The 24,512-nt window shown below is 37.3% G+C and overlaps 1 protein-coding gene across 1 annotated transcript in view; it reads right to left on the reverse strand.

Annotated features, from left to right (window-relative positions):
- Positions 1–24,512, reverse strand: part of MAPK11 (mitogen-activated protein kinase 11) — a 30,792-nt gene continuing 6,280 nt past the window's right edge. Inside the window, exons 2-12 of the mRNA XM_066182968.1 lie at positions 17,428–17,557; positions 16,439–16,497; positions 15,383–15,494; positions 13,129–13,158; positions 12,947–12,994; positions 10,494–10,608; positions 10,298–10,369; positions 8,620–8,699; positions 5,759–5,837; positions 3,909–4,082; positions 1–685 (exon numbers count right to left, since the gene is read on the reverse strand). Of these exons, the coding sequence (XP_066039065.1) occupies positions 612–685; positions 3,909–4,082; positions 5,759–5,837; positions 8,620–8,699; positions 10,298–10,369; positions 10,494–10,608; positions 12,947–12,994; positions 13,129–13,158; positions 15,383–15,494; positions 16,439–16,497; positions 17,428–17,557 (973 nt within the window). The 3' untranslated portion in view covers positions 1–611. The remainder of the gene's footprint in view (positions 686–3,908; positions 4,083–5,758; positions 5,838–8,619; positions 8,700–10,297; positions 10,370–10,493; positions 10,609–12,946; positions 12,995–13,128; positions 13,159–15,382; positions 15,495–16,438; positions 16,498–17,427; positions 17,558–24,512) is intronic.

Raw genomic sequence — 24,512 nt, forward strand, 5'->3', positions numbered from 1 at the left:
GCAAGAGAAGAGAAAGATTTATTTTTACTGACTTTCAACTGGTGTTAAGATTGCTTGAGAGACATCCAGTATATGTGTAAGACCACCACAGATATGACTACATATGCATATTCTGTCTATCTCACTACCACACCCTCTCTTCATAAAGGCACTAACTATAAATAGTACGAAAACAGACAGATAAAATGCCACCAAAAAAAAAAAAAAAAAAAAAGGATTGCTTGTATGGACTTCTGGTTTATGTTTGTATACATTCATGCTTTAAATGTACAATTTTAAAATTAATTTAAAAGGTCACCTTTATTTTGGCAATACAACTGATAAAATGAAACATGCAGAACACATAGCTTGACAGAACTCAGTGCATAATTTTGTCAGAATGAAGCAGTTCGTTACCACCCTTTGTGAGTTGGGAATACATTCATATTACAAGGCAAAAAACCCCCCTACCCAAAACAGACAACATCTGCCTTCTGTTTAATGCATCTGTTTTTCCACATCTCCTCCATCATCTTTGGATAGTAAAATCTATGTCTGACTACAGGTTAAACTGTATGGTTATATTTTAACAGTCTTCATAGTGCAGCAAGGCAAGACAGAGCTGCCTGTTTTCACTGTTCTATCTCCAGGCTGTCCATTTTTAAGTCAGGTGGTTTAAAGCTATTCACTTCTTCATAGGTAAGTTCTGTAGAGGGGGTGTAAGGAAGAGAAAAGAATCAGGTGTTATTTTCTTCAAAAGAAAAATATTCCAGTCAAAGCAGTTCAACAGACACATGTGACTTGTAGTTTGTATTTCCAGCCTTTTTGGCGTCCAGATCCAAAACCAGACTGAATTCACTAGGAATCCTCCTCTTGACCTCAGATTACAAATTAGACTCACAAATACTGTTATTGTACAGCATGACTGTCCCCTTCAACTAATTACTAAAATACACAGGCCCTGAAATGAAAACATCAATTATGCTGTCAGATGACCTGCCAAAATGATGTAATAAAAGACAATGTGTAATGGAAAATGGAGTCTTTAAAAATACCTAGATAGGTTTTAAAATGCACACTTTTAACAGTGGATAACATTCTTTATGATCTCGCAGTCAGTTGCCTTCAATTATATATCATTTACAATTCTGTGCTAATTCCTTAGGATCCTGGTTTGATAGGGTTTTTTTGTTTTGTTTTTTAATGTTTTACTGTAGCTGACTTAATTTTATGGTACTCTGAAAAAATTTTTCTTTTTGTCTTAGAAGCATGTAATGGCTTTCATCAGGAAATTCTACATTCATCAATAGCTAGAAACATGGGTTTCTTGCTATTTTACCCCGCTTTGGGAATAACCCTTTATCTTTCCATGCTAACAGTCATGTCCTGTTTTCTGCCTTGGACATTAATGGAATATGTTGTCAGTGGCTACCAAATTAGATGCTGCTTTTTACGGACCAAATCCTGTTCACGTGTGGTTAACTTCAGGTTATGGCATTACTTCAGGTTCTGTTTTCCAAACAGTGATGTTTAAATCATATCAAATTCATGCCTATTAGCTTGTTTATTAAGTAACTGTGTCTGAGACAGCTGCTATGCCTGCAAGTGTATCTAGGTCTCCTCTAACAAGTATGTAAAAAGTCTTGGGACTGAATCTTGCTTATGCTCTGGTTGTGTCAGGGTACAGTGTGTACAGTGATGTGTGTGCCAGTTCCGGTGCGGGATTTCTCTAAAGGAAATTCTGTGTGCAGAACTCCAGACACTGGAGGATTTGCTAGGTGACTTTGAGTGACTGACTTATGACTATTACATAGAATTACAGGCAGCTCCTTCAGGGAGAAGCTACAGCTGACTGAACTTGGAGAAGCCAGTGGCCTCACAAATCAGACACCTGGAACTGTATTAGAAATTATTCTCCCTGGCTGTGTGGTTTATGTTTATGAAGCTCTTTACCCACTTCTCACTGCACCTATGTAGCAGAGATATGTGCAACTGGAGCAACCTCTAAGGAGAGAATGTATAGCATTCAACTCTGAAAAGCATACTCTTGGCCTCCAAAATTTTGAAACATTTTCTAACTGATTAAACATGTCAGTAAGAAATCTATGAGCTGGGGCTGCTAGCCTCAGTAGTGTGCAATGGGGGCCAAGAAAACTCTGAAATGCATAACGTATAAGACAAAGTGTATGAAATCCCATTTTACTTTGCTGCTCAGTCCCTTGAGATCAGGCACCACTGATTTTTAACTTGAACAGAAAAAGAGCAGAAACATGCCATTGGCATCTTGAGAAATTGGGTGATTATTTCATCAACACTACAAACATTTTATGTCATCTTACTTAAATGTGGCACATACTGTACTTGAAAATAAAATTTATTTCCAAAGATAAAAATATGGCCAGAGGGAAGAAGGAAAAGCAGCAAACCCGCTGTGCAAGTTTGCAGATTTTTGTCTTAGGCCTTTTTTTAAACCTGAATAAAGAAGGAATTTGACCTGTAGTTCCATCAAGGTCAATGATGTAAATAATGCAATAAATAAATGCAATGACAAATAATATGATAGTGTCCTTCCAAGAGAATTCACCTTCATGTCCTCATTTCAGTTTAGAAAGTGTTAAGCTGTTAAGCTAAGATTGTTTCTGAAATAATTTCAGTGGAGTTTCATCACAAACAGAAATCCGCTTCATGACTCAGAAATTGTTAAACTTTCCTGTTAAAGACTCAGGCAACTGAAAAACAGCAGAAAACCCCCATCCACTCCTAAGTACAGCAGCAAATGAACACAGCTCTCAACAAGCAAGATGTATGGGTGGTGCTGTAAGCTGCCAGGTTTGGCAAAGGAGAGCATGTGTACGGAGTAAGCGATGCCAGTCAATCCTCCGTGTTTGTATAGACACAGTCAGCTTCTACAAAAGTCCTTCCAGGGCTCTAGGAGGCTGATTTATTGTAGAGAGAGCCATGACCCCACTATTATCTTTCTTTAAGATACATTTGCTGTAGACAATCTGCTTTCTCCCCTGTAATGAGCAGGATAAAACATGGCACAAGTGGATGGGCATGAGTAAAACATGAGAGTATTCTTCATCATAAATCTAACCACTATGATAATACATTTTAATCAAATCTTTCCTGAGTAAAAGTTACAGAAAATGAAAATAGAAACAAAAGAACATTAATTTTATAGAAGACATATTTCATCTTAAGCCAAGGAAAGCTTTCTACAACATTATTCTCAATTTAAAATTCCTAGTAAGGAATTTTTAGACCAGTATGTCCTCATTAGACAGTGGTGAAATTGGACTGTACTTTTCAGTGTAATCTAATGTTGAACCACCTTACTTCTGTGATACTGCAGTGCAGTACAATTGTGTTGCAAGCATGGAAGGTTGTTGCAGTATTTATCAAAGAAAGGATTTGGGGTGTCACTCGTGAGTAAAATCAGCAATTATCATTTCAAACAGGACCAATAGCATGGTGTAGTTATTAATCCAAATTCCTTTACTATCTAAAGAATTATCAACAAAATACACATCTATGTGGATAATATTACTTTCTGGTTCTGATCAGAACTAGACCAGAATCCCAAGTAATATCACTTGCCCCAGGACAATTACTTCAGCTGGGGATCTGACCTAGAAAACTAAAAGCAAAACAGAATGTCTGATTACCTGGTAGCTGGCATCAGCTTTTAGTTAAGCTTTTACTGGGAATCTAGTAAGGAGATGATAGAAGGGGGTGGAGTGGACAAAATCCAGAGAGGAAATATAAGCCTTTCCGCCCATCCACTCCCACAAGCACACATATGAACTTATCTTGTTTGCCTGAGGCTTAAAAGTTCAAATTCCTCTGGGTAGAAATGGAGGAAAGCTGTTACTTAAGTAAGGCTTTCTTCCGCTTCATGTCTTAACTAGTGCATGCAGTTCTGATACCTTTCCATTCATCTATGGTTCTCTCCTTGTTCTCTATGGACTCATCGTAGAGCTCAGCCTCAGGTTCATCATCCGGATCGTGATACTGTACAAAGTAGGGATGTGCAAGTGCTTCCGAGGCAGTGATCCTTTTATCACTGTCTAAAATAAGCATCTTCTCAAGAAGGTCTACAGCTAAGGCAAACACAGAAACACAGTTCAAAGCCAGAAGAGACCATGAGGAAAGAAAAGAAAAGAAAGAGAAGAGAAGAGAAGAGAAGAGAAGAGAAGAGAAGAGAAGAGAAGAGAAGAGAAGAGAAGAGAGAAGAGAGAAGAGAGAAGAGAGAAGAGAGAAGAGAGAAGAGAGAAGAGAGAAGAGAGAAGAGAGAAGAGAGAAGAGAGAAGAGAGAAGAGAGAAGAGAGAAGAGAGAAGAGAGAAGAGAGAAGAGAGAAGAGAGAAAAAAGAGAAGAGAGAAAAGAGAAAAGAGAAAAGAGAAAAAAGAGAAAAGAGAAAAGAGAAAAGAGAAAAAAGAGAAAAGAGAAAAGAGAAGAGGCAAATGGTTACATACAGCCTATTCTTACTCACCTTAAACACAAATACTATTACTGGCAAAGTTTCGGCAACAGAACAAGTAAGTTTTGAAGATTTTGTACTGAGAGTACAAAAGAGAGCTGAAGGAAGCTTCTGGTTTGCTTGTGGCATGCACAAAGGTTCAGTATAATCAACTGGAGATCTGATTCACCTCTTCAGATATCCAAGGACTTAATTCTAAAAAGATTGGTGTGTGCTCGTAAGGTAATATCCTATGGTGTGCATCATGTGCTTAAGTTTGCACTGATCAGGACCAAGCTAAGTAACTGGTGAATAATAAAGTGTGAGATTACACTTCTAATATACTGCACGAATGAAATGGGTTTTTTTGGGATTAAAACCCCAAAGCAACTTCACAGTACCCAACATAAACAAAATATATTTGAAGTTGACATTTCAAGTACACTAGAAATGAGGAGAGTTGTATGGCTGAAAATAGTTTTTTATGGAAATAATATGATAACTATTTCAAATAGAATTTTTTACTGCTTTCATATAAGCATTAGCATTAATCTGCCTTTTGCTATTAATATGTAGCATGCTCTCAGGTACTTCAGGGATATCAATTCCATTTTTTAATATGAAAGTGCTGCAAACTACTTGTATTTGTAAGAATAAAATTTGTAATAATACACAAAATTAATTCAAAGCATTTTAATTCAAAATACTTCCCTATAGTGTGCACTTGATGGAACTGACCTGGTACTGCAGTGAGATGACTCTGATGACTCAAGTGTCTCCTTTTTATGTCACAAGAAAAAGTTCACAGAAACATCTCTTTAGCACAGGCAGAACCAATTGATTAGACAGAAAAACAATTAAACAGAATCAGATCAAAGGTCTGCCTTAGCTCAGTATCCTGTGCCAAACAATGGCTCATATATTCCTAGGAAATAATACTCCAAAGGGTCATTCAAACAGCTATACTTCCTGGTATATTCTTCTGCTTGCCAGCAATATACAGCTCATGGCCTTCCTGAGCCAGAAGTGATGTCTCTAATCTAGACCCCGTGACATTTTTATTTATTTCTGCTATGTACAGCTGGCTTTTGCTTTTTATCCATGGACCATTTCCCTTAAGGAGGTTTCTGTAATCTCCATCAGGAAGAAGAAGACACAGGCTTCATGAAGGTAAAACAGTCTCAGGATGAAAGGTTAAGCAATGCTTTTCTCACCGGGCTGATTATTATTATACAGGATCATACAGCAAGGAACTCAAGGAATGCTTGAGTTCCTACGTAAGTGAAAAATTATATCTGTGTCAGTCTGACTTTCTTACCTAATGGATTGGCACCACGAAACACTGCTTTCAAATCCTGTTGAGGCATATGTGGAAGAGATTCGATGTATTTTCTTGCCTAGAAATAAGTCAATGAACATATCATATCCACAGGGTTAAATTTTGCTCAACAGTAACCACATCAACTCTAAAAAACTAGACATTATATTTTTTATTTTTCTTATACATGGGAAATCCTCTTTACATAAAACCACAATGTATGACCTTGTTTCAAACACTCAGTCCTGTATACTGGACAATAAACAAGAGAGTTTTAAGCAGGCACATTTTGGTTTAAGGCTTGAGTGTTAGCACTTTAGTTTTCACCAGTGCTTACTGCTTCATTGCAGTATATCCCCAGGAAACACATGCATGTAATGCTCAATCAGAAACTGCAGCCTAAATAATTTTTCAGTTACCCTCAGCAAAGTGGCATAATTTAATCTGCAGCCTTCCCTCCTCTCTCTTATCTGGTGAGATGTAGCTTCACTAACCAAAGAACAAATTCTGATACTCCATGGAAAGAGATTTTCACATGTTTAACAGAATTTAGAGCTTGCCTTTTCACTGTGGCTGTGAAAGGCTCATCCAAACTCAGCTAGTAAAAGCCTGCCTGGATATAGGATCCACTATTGTCAGCCTGACACTACATGAACTACGAATTTTTAGGCTGAGGTAGATAGGTTGGCAAGAGAAGAGGTTGTATACGTGGCTCAGACAGAACAGGGAATTCTGAAAAGGAATTGTCAAAAAAGAAACAGGTGGCTATTCCCTTAATCCATAAAAAGCTTCAGCTGGTCTTTGGACAAACCCGAACCCTTTTAAAACATGTTTGTGTTAACACAGATGTCTCTCCACATTTAGCAGTCCTGTTAGAAGGACACTGTCTGCAGCAGACTAACTAAGCATCCTTGGCCTGTGGAAAACAGCAACTAATCAACAACTAATCCTAACATGACTGGACAAGATGTGGTGAAAATTACCTCCAACCTTGCCCACAAATCATTTGAAAACAACATAGACCTATCAAAGTGCACTTACTAGCCTGTCCCCTCTGCTTATATACTCACCACAGAAACCTGACCCAGAGAATCCCAATGTTTAAATTATTCTGAAAGGCAATTGCCATTTAAATTCTTATTAACATGAAACACTGACAAACACCTCAGTAACTTGTGCTGAAACATCAAGGTTGATCTTTTAGTTTCCAGTTCTTTAATCCTCTACTAATAACTGAAAATAGGCTTGGCATTTCAGCAAAACTCTGACACTGTTGTTACAGAAACGTTAAAAAATTGCCCATATCTGCAAGCTGCATTAAGAAACACCTAAACAATAAGGCCAAACTACAGGGTAAAGAAGAACTAGAATGAAGAAAATCCCTTGCAGCTGGCAATTACCTCCAAGCAAGGTGTGCATCTCCTTAGACATTGCTCCTCTAATCAGGCAGCAACAGCCCAGAGGTGACCTAGCAGCATTCCCATTCATTAACCTGTTTTTTGTGCTCTGCCTGTGCTTTAAAGGTATAATTAGCCCAAATAAAATAGTTTCAGGATTCCTGTACCTCACTGAGGTGTGCTCTGAAACACAAGAAATTAAAGAACAAAGCACATACTATTTCTAGTAAGTATTTAAAGTGTTACTCTCATAATCAAAAAGTTCACTAGTCGTGGGTAAATAACACGTGTGTATACACTACTGAGAATGTGGTACAGCAAAACCTCTAGGATCTTAAAAACACATCAAGACTACAAAAGGACCTACAAGACTATACAAGGACCTACGTTTAGGACAGCACAGTCTGAGATTTGTTGGTTGATGCAGTCCCTGACAAAAGGATGGATGCTTAGTTAGCCTCCTGCCCCAGCCATTCCTAAGGGCTGGGTACCCAAAAACTCTGGGGCTGTGTATTGGCCTGTGATGATGAGGTTTCATTATGCTTGTACCTTCCAGAAATACAGGGTTGCTCTGCCTCTCCTACTGCTCCTGCTTACTTAACCCACTAGTGTATTCATTAGTAAGGTCAAAGAAAACCCGTCAATATATACACAAGCTGAGAAACAGCCATTAGTATTAGCCTGAGGGGTATACAGAAGAGGTTTAAGAAAACAGCTGCAGCTCAGGAGGTATCTGTGGGCTGGTGTTTATCTGAACTCTTACACTCTGCCTTTATCAAACAATACTACATCTCATTCCTCAGCTAGCTATCCACAGTTGCTGCTTACAATGAATCTTTTAAGTGTCACTTTAGCAGAGAAATTAAGTGGAAATTGTTCATTAACTACATTATTATTTTAAAGAAGTCACATGGAAAATTAAAAAGCCCACTCTTAACTACAAATATTATCAAGAAACTGGACCTCATGCAAGCATTTAGAGATGGATAAATATGATTTTCAAATTAGGGATCTCAATAGAGCACTCATGCAGAACACACATTATTTGATTCAGATACATTTCTCTTTAGAAACCTTACAACAATGGAAAGCATGCAAATTCCAGAGACATCAGATTTAATAGCAACAATATAAAGCTCTGAGCTGAGTACCAGTTTGAATTTTTTAATTATAAGAATAATTTAATTATAAGTAATTTAAAAGATCATTGGGACTAATTTCTTAGCTCTTTGCAAAAACATGAGAACAAGCATCATAATTTATCCAGGTGACAGTCAAGGCATCTGGATGCCTCCAAAAGCATATTTTTTGAATGGTGGCATTCAAGCAGCAAACACCAGGGATCATTTTAAGGCATTTGCTCATTTCCAAATCAGAGTGTCCGTGTAACAGGCAGTGACACACAGTGCCAAATAGAGAAAGAATGACAGAAGGTCAGTTAAGTGAATGAAGCTGTGAACTCACATGTTCTGATGATATCTTCTTCAGAAGTTCTGAACTGGGCGTGCCCACAATTTCCATTATTCTCTTTAGTTGATCGATATCTGCATAATTTCAGGGAAATAAACAGCTCACAGTCCTTCTGGGTTAAGATAATTAATGAGCTTTCATGCATGTAACTAAGAAGCTTAAAACCATTCAGCAAGACAATTCCACCATAGCTCATGGAAGGATATAAGCCTAGTCCTGGAGTACCAAATTCTCTACTGTACTACATTAATTTGTCACATATGTCAGTTGCATGCAAATATTGCTTTTTTGTCCTAGTTCCCAATTTAATACATTCTTAGGCTTAAACTTAATAGCTTATTTATGTTTCAGTGATCTGAGAGATTTCTGAAGATCAGTCTAATATGATACACAGCTCATAGGCCTAGATTACTAATCTGAAGACTGGCAAGTGAAAAGCTCTCATTTGGTACCTTTAAGGTAGCAATGAGGTCTCAAGATTAAAAACTTGGAAAATGGTAATTTTTCATTGTCATCTAGGACCTGTAAAGTATATTACATTTTTACAGAGACTCAAGATTATTTTACAGCTTAATTTAAATTTATATAATTATATCGTTGTAGGCAATATTTTATAATAAAAAAATCTTTTTTTTGCAAACTATATAATATATTAAATATGTTAATATATTATTTTTTTCACATACCACATATCATGTAATCAAACAGTCTGAGGACAGTCATCTCCCAATGATTATACACCTGGAGAATACCTGTGGTTACAAGAGTCTAATGATGCTGTGCACAACAGAAAGGCCAGTGAGGAGACTTGGTCTCAGCTCTCTTAAGATTATTTCATGCAATTCTAATGTAATGATGCTTTGCACCCAGCAACAGCTTAGTATTAGCAGAAGTGTTTGTTTTTTGAGGGGTTTCAGAGTAGCAAGAAATGTCAATATTCACTACAGAAGAATGTGCTTTTGTTTCTCGTAATAAAAGCTTGATGCAGTTGTTTCCTCATTCCTCATTATGTGTTTTTCTTCAGTTTTCTTTTATTATTTTACTGCCCTCCTCAGAAATGTCTCTTTTTTGCTTCTGCCAGCACAGGAAACACCAATGGAAATTCCTGATGCTCCATCAGGGACCACAGCACAGTGCTGCAGAAGAGAAAGGGCTTTGATGCTCCTGCGGCATTTCTGGAACTACTGGCTTCTTTTAGTATAAGAGACAAGACACAATAGACCTATTAATTCACTTATTATTTAAAAGTCAACTCATCTGCATTTTCTGGAACTTTCAGCCTAAAAGCAGTTCTATTTTGTTAAATCGTACCAGCTGATGAAAAAATAGTGCCTTTACTCAGCTTCAGTTTTAGTGTATGTTATTTCAGTAAGATCCACACATGGAAGAAATCTACCCTGTTGTAACTAGGTTATTATTTAAATACAGATACACAAAAGAATAAATGTAACTTTCTGTTGTTTAGGAACATCTGGTTTTTATCCTACCAGTGGTCTCATATTCAGTTGTCAAATACACTGAACTGAAAGATTAGCAAATTGTTTATTCTTTTACAAGTTTGTTACCTCAAAACCATGTCCATAGAAACACTCAAGCCCTCAGGAAAAAAAAAAAAAAAAGAAAAATTAGAGAGTATTTTTTAGTTGCACTTTAAGTTTTATATTAAGGATACAATCATTTCCTGGAAATAGAGCCTTTCCCTTCAATAGCTCTGCCATGATACATCCAACCGACCATATGTCAACTGCCAAAAAACAGAGACAGAAATGTGCACAATGAATCAAAGAGATCCTTAAACACAGCTGCTTCTTGGTTTAGAAACTATCATTACATCCAGCTGTAGCAAAATACAAGCCTTCACAGTTTACCTGTTTGATTGTAGTGCATCCAGTTTAACATAATTTCTGGAGCTCTGTACCATCTTGTTGCAACATATCCAGTCATTTCATCATCAGTTTGACGAGCTAAACCAAAGTCTAAAATCTACAGAACAAAAATAAAATAATAATTTTTAAAAACCCCTTTCACTGTTGTTATAGGTCCTGATTTTCCCATTACTCATTTCTGAGTTTTCTGTAATCCCTCACTATCGGTGAAGTAAAATAGCAGCACTCTGCAGACTGTTCTGCTGTATCCGTGCAGCCTCTGGTGCTGCATAAAGATGTTTCCACTGCAATAAACCTAGTGCTTTGTTCTCTAAGGCAAACTTTGTATTTTCCTTGAGTTCAATTTTCCATTGACATTCATTTACTAAAAATAAGCACTGTTGCTATAAAAAATGAAGTATTATTATGAATTGGGAGTGTTTGTGTAAAACGCTAACAGCAAGTGCCAGTGGCCACTTAAAGACCAAATAAGCTGATCACAAATCTACAGAATTTCTGTTTAATTTTCTTATGTCTAAGCATTTACTCAAATCACACATGATCCCAATGCCAGTAGGAGAGAAATGTATATCCTGTGTAACAATGTAAATTTAAATCACACCCCATTTTTTTTCAGTAGAACTTGCCCACCAAAACAAAGGTGCGCTGTTTATGTACACAGAGGCTTGAATGCAAAGTGTTCACCTCCAGATGCTTTCCCTTGCTAAGTTTACATTGATGGGAAGTTATTTCAACTGAATTTTCCCAGCTCATTTCTTTGCTTTCTGTTCTATTCTCTGGTTAGTCTATGTCCCACAAATTATGGACCCTAGCTCTAAGAGAGACTGCCTTGAAAGGGTATCATCTAAGCCTCAGTGCTCAGTCATCTGAGCTAGCCAGCATCTCTTCACACAGAAATGTAAGATTACTGAGTATCTCCTGTGATGAGATCCAGGATTATTTATTAAGCTGATGGCTAATCCTTTTCATAGGGAATAAGAAATTTTCAAGAGTATAATTCACAATTCCTCAGTTATAATCCAACTAAAAGATATAAAAAGCCTAAAGGAAAATATTAAGATATAAATAATTAACGTCTTAACTTCCAGAATAGTTTAAAGGCATAATTTATTTCTTAAGTAAGTGAAGAAAAATGCATGAGGCAAACAAGCTCAAATAATGGCACGAAAATGCAAACACTAATGCCCTTATTTTTATAAGGATTTTGCCAATTTTTTTTCCTTAACAGCTGATCCCTTCCATCAAATGTGCACACACACACACACACACCCCACACCTTCATTCTTTTTGCTTCTATTTCCTTTTTTTTTAGTACTTGGAAATATCCTCTAGTTTGTCCTATTAAACATAATTTGAGGAAGTAAAGCTATAAATGTAAACAATGCAGAGAGCAGTGTAACAAATGCTAGACAGGGAGGTACACAGATTTTGTAATGATAGAAGAAAAAAACCATTAAAAGTCTCCTTTTCTTACAGTACAAAAATACAGTACACATTTTAGAGTACATGATCAAAGACAGATGACCCACAAAATTTCACAGATGCTGAACATAAATGCATGAAGACATTAAAGAGATAATCATGAGACTTGCTGAGCATCTGCAAGTGTCACTAAATCAAACAGGAACTACAGTTTCTCACCACAGATCCAGATTAGTGGAAGAACCTGACTGCACTGCTCTTACTCATTACTGTGATTTTTTGCTGATCTTGTGGTTTGGAGTCTTTTCTTAAATTCCTTGCAGCTGGAATAAAGTGATTACATCAGCGTCTTAGAAACAGGAATAAAGATGTTTCTGGCTGTCACGGAGAAATGTTTAACTTCCTATTCTTAAGCTTAAAGGCTTAGAAAGCTACAAGACATCTTTTCCTTCTCCAGAGTCTCATGATTACTATGTAGTATCATACCACACAGATACACCAAGAGATGTATTTATATAGATGTGTACATCAAAATAGCATTTGGGAAGCAAGGATTATAGGGTTCTTTTTGGTTGGTTGGTTTTTTTGTTTGTCTTATTGCCTGTAACTGGTAATACTGCTATATTTTTTGCGACCATTATTTAATTTAGCTTGTATGTTCTATAGATACAAAAATGAAAGTTGTTACAAGGCTTCATTCATTCATGGCAGATGCAGACACAGATACATATCACAGGTCAGACTCTCAAGATATACTCATTTAAGTACTCAGGAGCCAAAAGATTATCTGTGTACCAAAATATTATCCGTGGGGTACATAGGGACTTTGCGAAGATACTTATATTCATATTAAATTAACATTTGGGAGAAAACACTTGTTCACAGAAATGGGCAAGTAGCAAACAGCTGAAATTAATGCAATAAGCCATAAAAATGGTAACTAAAATTTTCTTAGAAAACCATAATCTTGAAAGTTTCTACAACACTCTTTGTTACAACAGCATGATACCTACCCTCAATTCACAGTCTTCATTTACAGCTAGGTTACTGGGCTTCAGGTCCTGTAGCAGAACACAGAGTTAGTCAAGTACTACTTCAACCTCTTAAAATATATTGTAACTATGTCATAGTAACACATTCAATGCACAGAGGGACACACTCCATTCATTTTCATTACCTCAAAGACTGAACTCACCCGATGGATGATCCCAGCTGAATGAATATACTGTGAAATAAAACAAAAAAAAAAAGGTAAGATGTGAAGTTAGAGGTGAAGGGAAGTCAAAGACACTTGACTTATTTTTTGCTTCTGAGACTGACTTATATACAGAAAATACTTACGTCATATCATGTTTTCAGATCAGAGGTATGTCAAACTTCAAAACCTTCCTGATTTGTCTTATCCAGAATTGGATATTTCTGGAAAGGTAACCATGAGTACTAGAGTCTACCACGAAAGGCAGCACTCACAGTAATTTTTCTGCATAAAGTCTCTTGCTAATTTGGAATTTGTTCTAGCCTTCCCTGGATGTCCACATTGATCAGCTAGTGGCTAGTGAAATCAGTGGCCTAGGGAGCAGCATGGTTGACTCCTACATGACTTAACTCACCTTCCCATACTGGGAATACTGATGTGGGTGAAAGCAGCCACAGCTGCACTCTGGGACAGGTTAGTGACCAAAATGCCCACCTAAGCCCCAGCATTACTCCAGGTCCACTTTCAAAGTGCTGTTTCAGTGGCTATTTTGTGTCTCTGCTATTTTACAGAAAACATTTAAAATAAAACAATGAGAACAGCTTACTCTGTCATTGTCTATCATTCTCTAGTTAGGATTAACAGGAAATTTATCTATGATCTTAGTAACCAGCATGAGCAGGGCCTTGAAAACCTTCTATTATCTAGAGGTGGATTCACCTTTTTTAGAAAAAGGGATTATGCGCAAAACCTTATAGCAACTGGGAAAACCCAAAGAGAACACAAGGGGATTTTTCATCTTCTAGACCTAGGAACTGTTTGTCAGAGAGCAGGGCCACCTCTCAATGTTCCTCACAGCAGCTGCAAGCAGCTGAATGAACAGAAAGCCAAAACACTGCTATCAACAGAAGGAGCCACGTCCCTGCTGTGCTGAGACAACCACAGCAGCCCCTCCTGGTGCCACCAAGCAGTTATAGACAGGATCAAATGTTCTTTGACTAATGAGACATGAGAACTTCATGATTATTTCAATTCCAGAAGAGAGGAGCCACCAGCAACCCCTCCCCTTTGAAACAGAGCCAGAAATGCACCTGAGTGCATTTCTGAAATTAATATTAACTTAGAGCGCAATTCTTACTATTATTTAGCTTTGACACAACATAGACTTATATTCAAAACCACAAGCAGGATAATTAATGCCAGAATCCATCTTTGTAACTAAGCTATTAACTCACGTAAATGAGACAAAGCAATTAAGAGCTCAGTTGTGCATTTTTTATTCACTAAAATCTGTACCTTAAGTGATAGAACCTGCATGCATGAATAAGAATTACTGTCTCAGGCACAAGGTGACTTACTGAAAATCGTGTTATATTTCAGAGCCAGTATTTACCATGGCTTGCTTTCAAACATATAATTATTTTCCATGTCTAAAATATCAATTATTGTTAAGTTAGGTAGTAAAGCTGCTGACCTCTCTCTTTCCTGTTTGCTTCTATCTTGGGAAAAAACTGGTCTGAGAAAAAGCTTAGCACCTAGTAATGGGAAGCATTACCTACATCTTCTCCTGTTTATAGACACTTACATGTTAAACATCAGCAAAACGATGTATATTTTGATTCCTTTGGAAGACAATTTTGCTGTAGATTCGTTGCAAATCACCTGTGTTATTAAAGTGTATAAATTTTGACTGATATGATTAAAGGAAATAATGACTTCACAGGCAGACTAAATCCTAACTGATTGTGTGCAGCATCGTACATTGCTGGGATAAATTTCTGCTTCAGATATTTCCTAAAGGACTCAACTAACTTGCTTATCTCTTCACCCATGTGCCACTTTACAAAAACCAGGACTGTGGTTTATCAAAGTGGCTTATGTCTTTCAAAGCAAAAATGTGAGTTACTTTCCATATTGTTCTTTATCTACTTCACATTCTTCAGAATTTTTGAGACATTATAGCATGTTATTGTCCTGCGATAGGAACTGAAATAGACACTGATCTAAAATTAACTTTCAAGAGGAGCATTCAAGTATATTCTGCATGTAAACATTGGTAGGCTTGGGGGTTTATTTCTTGTTAGAAAAATGATCTGATAATGTCTGAAATGACTGCTACTATTTGTGCACTTTGAAGACATAACAAAAAAAAAAAAAAGTGTGTAAGTATGGTCATTGCAACCAACCAGTCCTTACAACATTTAGATTGCTGACTCATTACCACAACATTTAGATTCCTGGCCTCAGACAGTACCTTCAGACCTCGAAGTAACTGATAGATGAGAAACTGTATATGATCATCCGTTAACTTCTGGCACTTCACTATGTTATTCAGGTCAGCACCCATTAAATTTGTCACAAGATATCTGTGAAAATAAAAAAGTGAGGAAAAAAAACCAACACAAAATGGCAGAACATAAATTCTTCTAGGACAGTATTCTCCATGACACACTACAGCAGTGACACATCCAAATACTTTTTGATGAAGATGAAGCCTCACCCAACACTGTAGTGGCAGCCTGAGGCACCAAAACTACAGGACCCACAAGGCCCTGGAATATCTGATGATGAAGGGTAATATTAGAGTGGTAGAAGTAAGAGTGTTTTGTGTAACTTTCCTCTCTGTTCCCACTGGAAGTTTTACTTTTTGACAAATTTTGCAGAAACATTGATTCTTTTCCAAATACAGTGCTGGAACAAAAGTGTGCATCCATCATACCCAATTCCCATTTGTGTAATTTTGCCCTATAGTCAAAGGGGTTTGGTCACTAATTTCCATGGAGACAAAAACATGTTAATTACTATTTCTTCTGCTAAATTGTTTACTTAAGTGCTTATACAATTACGTAAACCAAAAGGAAATCAGCGTAAATCATATGTTTGAGTCACACCAAAATGTACCTAGTTTTAGGTTAGCCAAGGCTCTAGACTAAATTCACCTTGTCTCAGTTAACTAACAGAATACTTTTCTGCATTCCTGAACTCTGCCATCTATGTATGAACAAATAATCTACAGGTTACAAACATACAATTTAACTGAAAAATTTTTAAGTTTATTGGCATTTATGCAGCATTAAATAATTTACCATATACCTTTAATCTAATTTAAATAATTTAAATTTTCATTTAGAAAAGTACAAAAATGAAGTCCATCTCCCTGTCTCCTCTTTTGTGGGAAAGCTGCAAACAATTTTTACAAAGCTGACTGTGGCTGAAAATCTTTTAGAAATATATGTTCCTCCTTTTTAAAATCTGAATGGTATTTATTTACTTAGTAACTAGTCAGAATGATTTAAAAATTTTTACTTACACTTCGTTAAAGTTTTCTATTGATGTTGCAGGTGTAAAAACATCTAGCAGTCCTATAACCTGTCAGATGAAAGAAGGGGAAGGAAGTGACATTTCATTTTTAAAAACCTGTAAAGCAACATGTAATTTGTATTGACAGTGTTCAGCATTTTTGGGATGAAACTTACATAAATATGACACACATGTCATACTGAAAACTGACATAGTAGGTGATCAATAAAGGTATCACCTCAGTCATCTTAATTACAATCTTAATTACAGAGTAAAAAAAATGAAGGCAGAAGAAGTAATGTCTCATTACAGAAAAGCTGACACATGCCTTATACAATTGTTATACTTTAGATGATGCACAGTTTCATGAGTTTTCTTGGTCTGTTTTTGTTAACTTTTTTATCCTTTCTCTGGGATACTTTTCAACCAACCATATTTTATCCAGGCTTCAAATCATCAGGCTACCTTTAAGCAAGTGGATGCTCCACTGAAATCAACTGTTTACCACATAAACTTAGACCAGTACTCAGTTATGTGGGATCTGAAGGTCTACTGTCTATCATTTAGCTATTACACTGTTGTCAATTGCAGCTAGACTAATCTGCCCTTAATTTCTCAACAGAACCCAAGTTCAGAAAAAGCAGGTTTGAGGTGTGGGGTCTTTTTTTTTCCTGGGCTGATGTTTCAAGATGTTTCAACAGTAGTGAATAGAACACTTCTGTTACTTTATTAGAGAAGAGTAGAATGACTTTTTTTGAGTTTCATTAACCTCACCTTCAAGAGTCAATTACATATTTTTAAAATAAAAATGCAGCCTGTTACTGAAAGTTTCTGAAGTCCAATGACTTCACTACACCTAAGGTGGCCAGGTCCAGGTATCGTGGGTAGCTAGACAGTTGCATACACCTTTTTGAAAAAGACTGTACCTAACTGAAATTATGCCTATGTTGTAAACTTCTGTAATGGAAATCCAAAGGGAAGAACTCACTCTTCACTTACGTTCTCATGCTTCATGTGCTTAAGCAACCGAAGCTCTCGGTAGGTCCTCCGGGCATGGATAAGTGATTGAAAAGGTCTTGAAAGCTTTTTCACTGCCACCTTCTGTCTTGTTTTGGTATCATAAGCTGAGCTGGAAGAGGGAAAGAAAAAGTCCACATTGATGACATGTTCTACAGCAAAGCTCTCAACCAGTTCACTGAGGGAAGTTGTACTCTCCTGAGGGCTCTCACCCCTTCCTTTACCCTCTTTCACCTTCTACTCAGGGACTGCAACCGGGAGCTAGTCAGCAGTAACTCCTGAGTATTCAAGCACAGGTCCCTTGTTTGCCATCTAGTAAGTAACTAATGCTTATGTTCAGGACTCATCCCCAGGCAACCCCTTTCCCCAAATGGCAGGAAAAGTAACCAGACAATTAGCTCCATTCGTGCAGCTCCAGCCTCCAGCTCCAAGGCAAGGCTCATAGGGAATATGGGGATTCAAACTGAAGTTTGTTCTTTCTGAGCAAATTGGAACCTTTACTAATTGGAGGAACATTTGTATCTATGAATATTAATTATTATGTAACCATTAGCTTGATGGACAATAATGTCCCCAAACTGGCATCAAGCTAGGATGCTGACATAACCATGGCCATGTCTTTTCCAACAAGTGAAGAATGGGCACATCTCATGCTCCAGCCCACATATCCACAGCATGTGCTTAATGTCCCATAAATGGAGGTGCCCTGCTGAAGAGGACACTAAATATACAAGCCAATATTTGCAAGTAAGGGAGACCCACTCTTTTTTGGGCATTAGAAAGACATGAGAAGCACAAGCCACAAATAAATAATGTCTGATATGTAGCACTGGGATAAAAATGATCCCTGTATTACCTCATGACACTACACAGTACAATTATAAAAGTATTCTGTTTGTTACCTCCTCTTAAGAAGAAAAAAATTTCTTTCCCCTGTTACTCTTACCTATTAAGTAATTGTGTTCCATTAAAATATCTGGAAGTTCTCAGTTTAAAGAGTGGATAACACTATGTGTACTTGCTAGAGAGCGCTAACAAGAGCCTTCTCACACATTCATCTTACGGAACTTTTTTGGAGTTACAAACACAAAAATTAAACAACATGGAAAATGCATGGAGTAGAATGTCAACAGTCAGCAGTCACAACAAATGCTGTTAACTTCTTCTGCACAGTTTAAACATTCCCACAAACTGTTGTAGAACACACCTGCTAGAGACAAAAAAAATTGATGGTGACTGGAATACTTTCCAAACTAATACACTGAGCCTACAATCAGCTCCAAATAGGTGGACTCTGACACGTATTTGATGCTACTGCTAAAGTCACAAAGAGCCAAGTGAAGACCAAAGCCTCTACCAGCAGGACAAGGTGGTGTTTCTAATTAGAAGAAACACATGATACAATCAACAAACATGCAGGAAGAACAGTGGCATCTGAAAGGTGATTGTCCTAGAATTAACCCCTCCATGAGGCCAATCCAGAATTTCATAAAGACAGAACAGAAGCAAGTAGATTTATTCAACAAGTTTCCTGCAGGCTCTGTGGAAGGAGGGGGTCACTCATGAGAGAAATGACATAGATAAGCAGATTATTTCAATAGTTTTTTGCAAGCATCACAGAAGGTGATCTTCTGGCAAGTTTTAAAGGTAGAGTGCTGTGGTTTTGCTGAGCACCTCAGAAAGGGCATTTCCAGAGCAAAAGAAAGAATGCATAGGAAGAAGGAGAAGACTGGTATTACTCTGATGAGTGGATGGAAAGGATACAACAGAGAAACTTGTTCCAACAGTAGGGCAGGGACAGAGTTATTCAGGATATGAGGATGTTGTGTGCCATTACACAGGCAGCTCAAGGAACCAACAGTGTGAGAAATACTGACAACAGAAATATCTTAAATTCCACATGACCAGCCACGGACAACATGAAGGTTGCACAAATAAATCTAAAGAAATAAAAAGGAAGCCAAAGCTTAGCTTCTAATAAAACAAAGATTAGATGTAATTGCCCTGTGTTTAGTAATGGGCAACAAAGCCACTGGAGAACACTGCCAAGTCTCACAAATACATACTGTCTATAGTCTTTCCAGTTTGGGGTGGAGGGTGGGAAGGAAATGTTTATCCAGGTAGATAAATAACATTACTCAAAACAGCAGTCTGCTTAACATCTCAGCTTTCCTGGTAATTCACTAGCCTTCCCACTCATGTTTGTACCAGTTTGTGAAATACTGTACACATTATACAAGGCTAGGAAGAATCAGATTTTAAATCCCATTATCATGATAAACATCACTCTCCTCGCAATTCTAAGTTCAAATGTGAGTTTCAGTAGTTTAAAAACACTGATCTTTAAGATGAATTGCTTTTTATCCTCTGTATGACTCAAGGCTGCAAAGCTCTCAGATGGTACAAAGCACAATCTTTTTAGCTTCAGTAATTCTTATGACAGCAGCTTTTTAGATCCAAGATAGAATCACATAAGAAGAGAGAAGGGAAGGGAGAGGGAGAGGAAAGTTGAGTCCTGAGACGTCCAACAGGAAATCATGAATTGAAGCTGCTAAGGCCAGGGACTGACTTGGTTTAAATGAGTGCTTCCACAAACAACTAACTGTACCAAATTATAATCAGAGCTAATGCCTTCAGACTCCTTTCCTGCCTGGTTTACCATCATCATAATTCAAGTTATTCGCAGTAAAGCAATCAAAAATATGTTTTGTGTTGTTTGAACTGTCTTGTTTGTTGAATTCAAGGAGGACTTGCATAAGTGATCTCTGCTACTGCCTCTGTGATCACATTTTTAGACCAGATCTCTCTGTCTTGCTATTATATCATCATAGCTACAGTCTGGTTTGTCCCCTGAACCCCTCATCAGTCGCTGAGTAAACTTCGGTGGCAGGATGAGCTGCTTCCCTTCCTGTGTGATTTCCCCATGAATGCTCAGCTTTCAGAGTAGTCCCTGGAAAGGACATCTCTGGTTCCAGTCACAGCAAAAATATCGGCCCACCTGTGCTTGGCACCTGTAAATCCTTCCTTGGGGGCCTGTAACCAGCGTGATTAAAATGACTAAAAATTGCTTCTTAAAAAAACCCCAAACCCATGCTGTTAACTAATTTGATTTAACAGAGAAGAAAAGGGTTAGAGGCCCTTTGTCATGGTTTAACTGCAGCTGGCAACTAAGTGCCCCACTGCTGCCTGCTCACTCCCATCCACCTCCATCTCAGAAAGAAAAAGTAAACTTATGTGTTGACATAAGAACAACTTAATAATTGAAACAAAATATAATAAAATTTAATCATAATGCCAAATAACACTATTTTAGACAGACTTTCTATCATAATTTAGAAATAAATAGAATTACCACTATCCTTTTAGTTAACAAGAAATAACTTATAACAATCATAGCAATAGCTTTTTCAGATATGATCATTCTTGACCCAGAACCCATCAGAGTTATGGCACATTTTTTGCTGTCTCTCCTTTTCAAGATCAAGGATAAAAAGCTGTTACTCTGCTGGGATGGCATCATTTTCACACAGATTAGAGACTTTGGTTTAGTGTGATTTTCAATCACTGCTTAAATTAGACTGACCTTTTTAATGTTGTCAACTCCTATATTTAATAATTCTATTGAAGTTCCACTAGATGAAATATCAACTTCTAGTTATATGCACATTTTCCCAGTTCTTAAGATTTCAGAGAAAAGTTTGAACATAGGAAGCTACTGCAGTCCAAAAACTCAAGGGGCAGGAAGCATGGGATTTTTACAGCTGCAAGATAACTCTGTAACTTTTGATGAGATATAGATTTTGGTAGCTGATGGTTATAACTATGGCTGTACATACAGTAATTTCCCTAGTATCCATGGAGTTATCCTCTGCGGTTGCAGAGCAGTAAAAATGGACAGGCAGGCCATTCATGTGCACAGTCTGCTCTGACCCCTTGGGGATTTTGAGACTAGAAGCACACTATTCACCTGTGGCTACTTAGTCTTTGGGATCAAAGACTAAGCGCCTGGAAAAAGTTCATCTTGAATACAGCATTCAGTCTATGAGTTCTCTTCATTCCTGGAGCCAGCTCAGGTGTAGCTGATGCAGAATGAAGGCATGACCCAAAGCTGGTTGTACGTGGTGCCAGTCTTGTGTCTCCAGCAATATTCCCATTTGCTGTAGGTTGCTCGTGTCAGACAATATTCCATCCCCATCAATATTCCATCCCCATCACTCTTGATAACCACAAGATTTTGACTGTCTACAAAGTCTTTCACAAGCATTATAGCTGCATAAATTATTTAGGTATATGCAATGTAAGCAACTGATTTGGGATTAGGTGCAAAAACCGGAAGACTAACTTTTCCAATTTTTTAAAAAATATAACTCAGTGTCTCAGCTTGTGAAGCTGTTACCTTTATAACATCAGAAGTTTGATAACTGGCTGGACACACTATACCAAAACTTGGACAGACTGTTGAACACAGCACATGTGACAGTGACACTGGGTCTGGTGTTTCCCCATATTCTTTCAGAATTCTATTTTTGTTTCTTTCACGGCAGCACAAGTTTCTTTCCTTCACTGGTCACATTCCTCCAAAACATTAAAAAATCCCCATTACATGTAACTCTTAAGAGAAAGACAACACAAAGAAAAAAAAAAACACCAAAAACCAAAATGCAATTCATGCTTAAAATACAGGTTGACAATTTTGAATTTTTATCTGCAGACCTCAGCACCCTTTCAAGTAACCACTGACTCCTTCCACTGGAGGAGACATGAACACACTTGTGGACAGATGTTCCCTTAATTTGTAAGATTCTAAATCTCTGAGAAAAACAAGTAACAGCAGCAGAAGGGTCTAAGTGAGCAGGTATTGAAGGGGAAAGAACTGAAGAAGGGTCAACACTCAGAGAATCTCATCACTGATGAGATAAGGAAGGCAGCCCTTACTGCACCAGGCACTGGCAAGTAAGATAGAAAAGAGGGACCACTGGAACCCTGACCTGGGACATTTACTAGTAATTGTAATTAAAATTGTAATTGTAATAATTGTAATAAAAATTGTAAAAGTAGGAACCCATGTAATTTGGTTTCCTACAACTACAGTGAATAACAACCCTTTTTTACACTTCTTATAAATGTCATGTAAGTGAAAGAAAGTCATCACATGAACAACATGGATTTTAGTTTTTATTTGCAAGGTCTAGTTTGTGAGCTTTGTCTTCTGGGATTTACATATCTTGTTCTTCTTCTTTAAAATACAAATATTAATTTATTTTTAATTTAAATAAAAAACTACTTTTTACTGAGATATGGAGTAGTCATGAAAAAACGCACACACAGCATCCATCCAATACCAGCAAATGGACCATATCAGCTATTGGCAGTGAAGCAACAGAAAAGAAAACAGCTACCCACTGTAGCCATTTTAAGTAAAGCAGTAAAGTAAACCCAGGAAATGGCTCACTTGTTTCATCTTAATAAATGTTTTGTTACTGTTTTGCAAGTTCAAGTTAGTGATTTTCACTCCCAAAGAGCTAGCTGTAAGGTGTTTGCTAAACCACAAAAATCACAACATATATGTGCATCAGATGGAAACCATAAGGAAAAATTAGACGGTAGCAGGAAAAAACTGGATGAGAATGAGTAATGGTAAGCTCTGAAACTACATGTTAATCTTTTCATTAGACAAAAAACCCCACTTACTTGATGATGACAGGTTATTGTACAGTAAAAATTACATCCCCTCACATGGATATTATTCCAACACACCATGCTGAGCACTAGCATCAATGGTTTTGGTTTAAGTACAATGATTGTTAATTATTTCAGATTAATTTACTCTTAAATCTAAACATAAACCCACAAAATATCTCTTACATATGCTAATATGTAAGATTGTTCTATAACCAACATAAAAATATATATAACAACACAAAAATATGTTGTTTTTTTTGTTTTAAGCAGCCATTGAAAATACTAAAAAATAATCACTCTTCACATGTTTATGTGAATACATCACCAGTTTTTGTACAATGAAACATGATCATAAAAGTGCTGTATCAGCCTCTGAATCCACAAGCCATACTTTATTTTTTGATCTGTCTCCTGTGCCTCCACAGTGACTTAAACATTTAAATAACAACAGAGGAGCAGCCACACTTTTTAGGTGAAGCTACAGACAGCATGGCTTATATCAGTGGGAATGATGCATTTAAAATCATGGTTGTGAGAAAACTGCACAGAAGGTTGGAGTCATAAGCTGTTAGCTTCTTCAGCATGTGCAACCGGTTCATGGATACTAAAATAATATTATACATAACCTAAGCTCAATGTCAGTAAGTAAACAAGAATATCAGTCTGCTGCCACTAAGCCAGTACACGGCTAGTGACAAATGTGTTCCATTAAGTATTAAAAAAAAAAAAAAAGACTGACAGGTAGTTATACACTGTGGGCTCTGAAGCTTCAGCTAGAAATGCTCACAGTTAATCTGGATATAAAGTTTAATATGAAGAATATCAGTGCTTTCAAAGACATTAAACAAATCTATACAGACAAAAATCTCAATTATATTTTGTTCTTTTTCCTATTCCTCCCCCCACTTCTCCTTCACATTTCCTGTTTCCTCTCTCTAAACAGCCAAAATATGAAATGGTAGCCATTATATTCCCAGTTTATGTAGGGGCTTGAAATGTCCTCTCCCTTTCTGACTGTATGGGCAGAACTAAGATATTGTAATTTTGGTATGAATCAACTAATAGGTTCTGAAGCTGCAAATAGCTCCTTGTGAAGCCGTACTGAAGCAAGCAACCAGGACCTAAGATTCTCAGGTCTCTGGGACAGGGACTGTGCCTCCAACTGTAATCATGGCTGCAGGACAGGAAAGGAGGCAGCTATGCCACTGCTGCCTCATGTAGTCAGGAAGGTATGTATCATAAAAAAATACATTGAAGGAAGGAGGACACGTGCAGAGAATACCCTCTGTTAACGTACTCTTACAGCCACACAGAAGGCTGCCATTCCGTGACCCTTGTTGCCTTTCTGCCACAACTGGATCACCTCATGCCTCTCATCCCTCTAC

Source organism: Chamaea fasciata, unplaced genomic scaffold (genome assembly GCF_029207755.1).
Source record: "Chamaea fasciata isolate MVZ Bird 193981 ecotype frontalis unplaced genomic scaffold, bChaFas1.0.hap1 SCAF_5, whole genome shotgun sequence".
Lineage (NCBI taxonomy): Eukaryota > Metazoa > Chordata > Aves > Passeriformes > Sylviidae > Chamaea > Chamaea fasciata.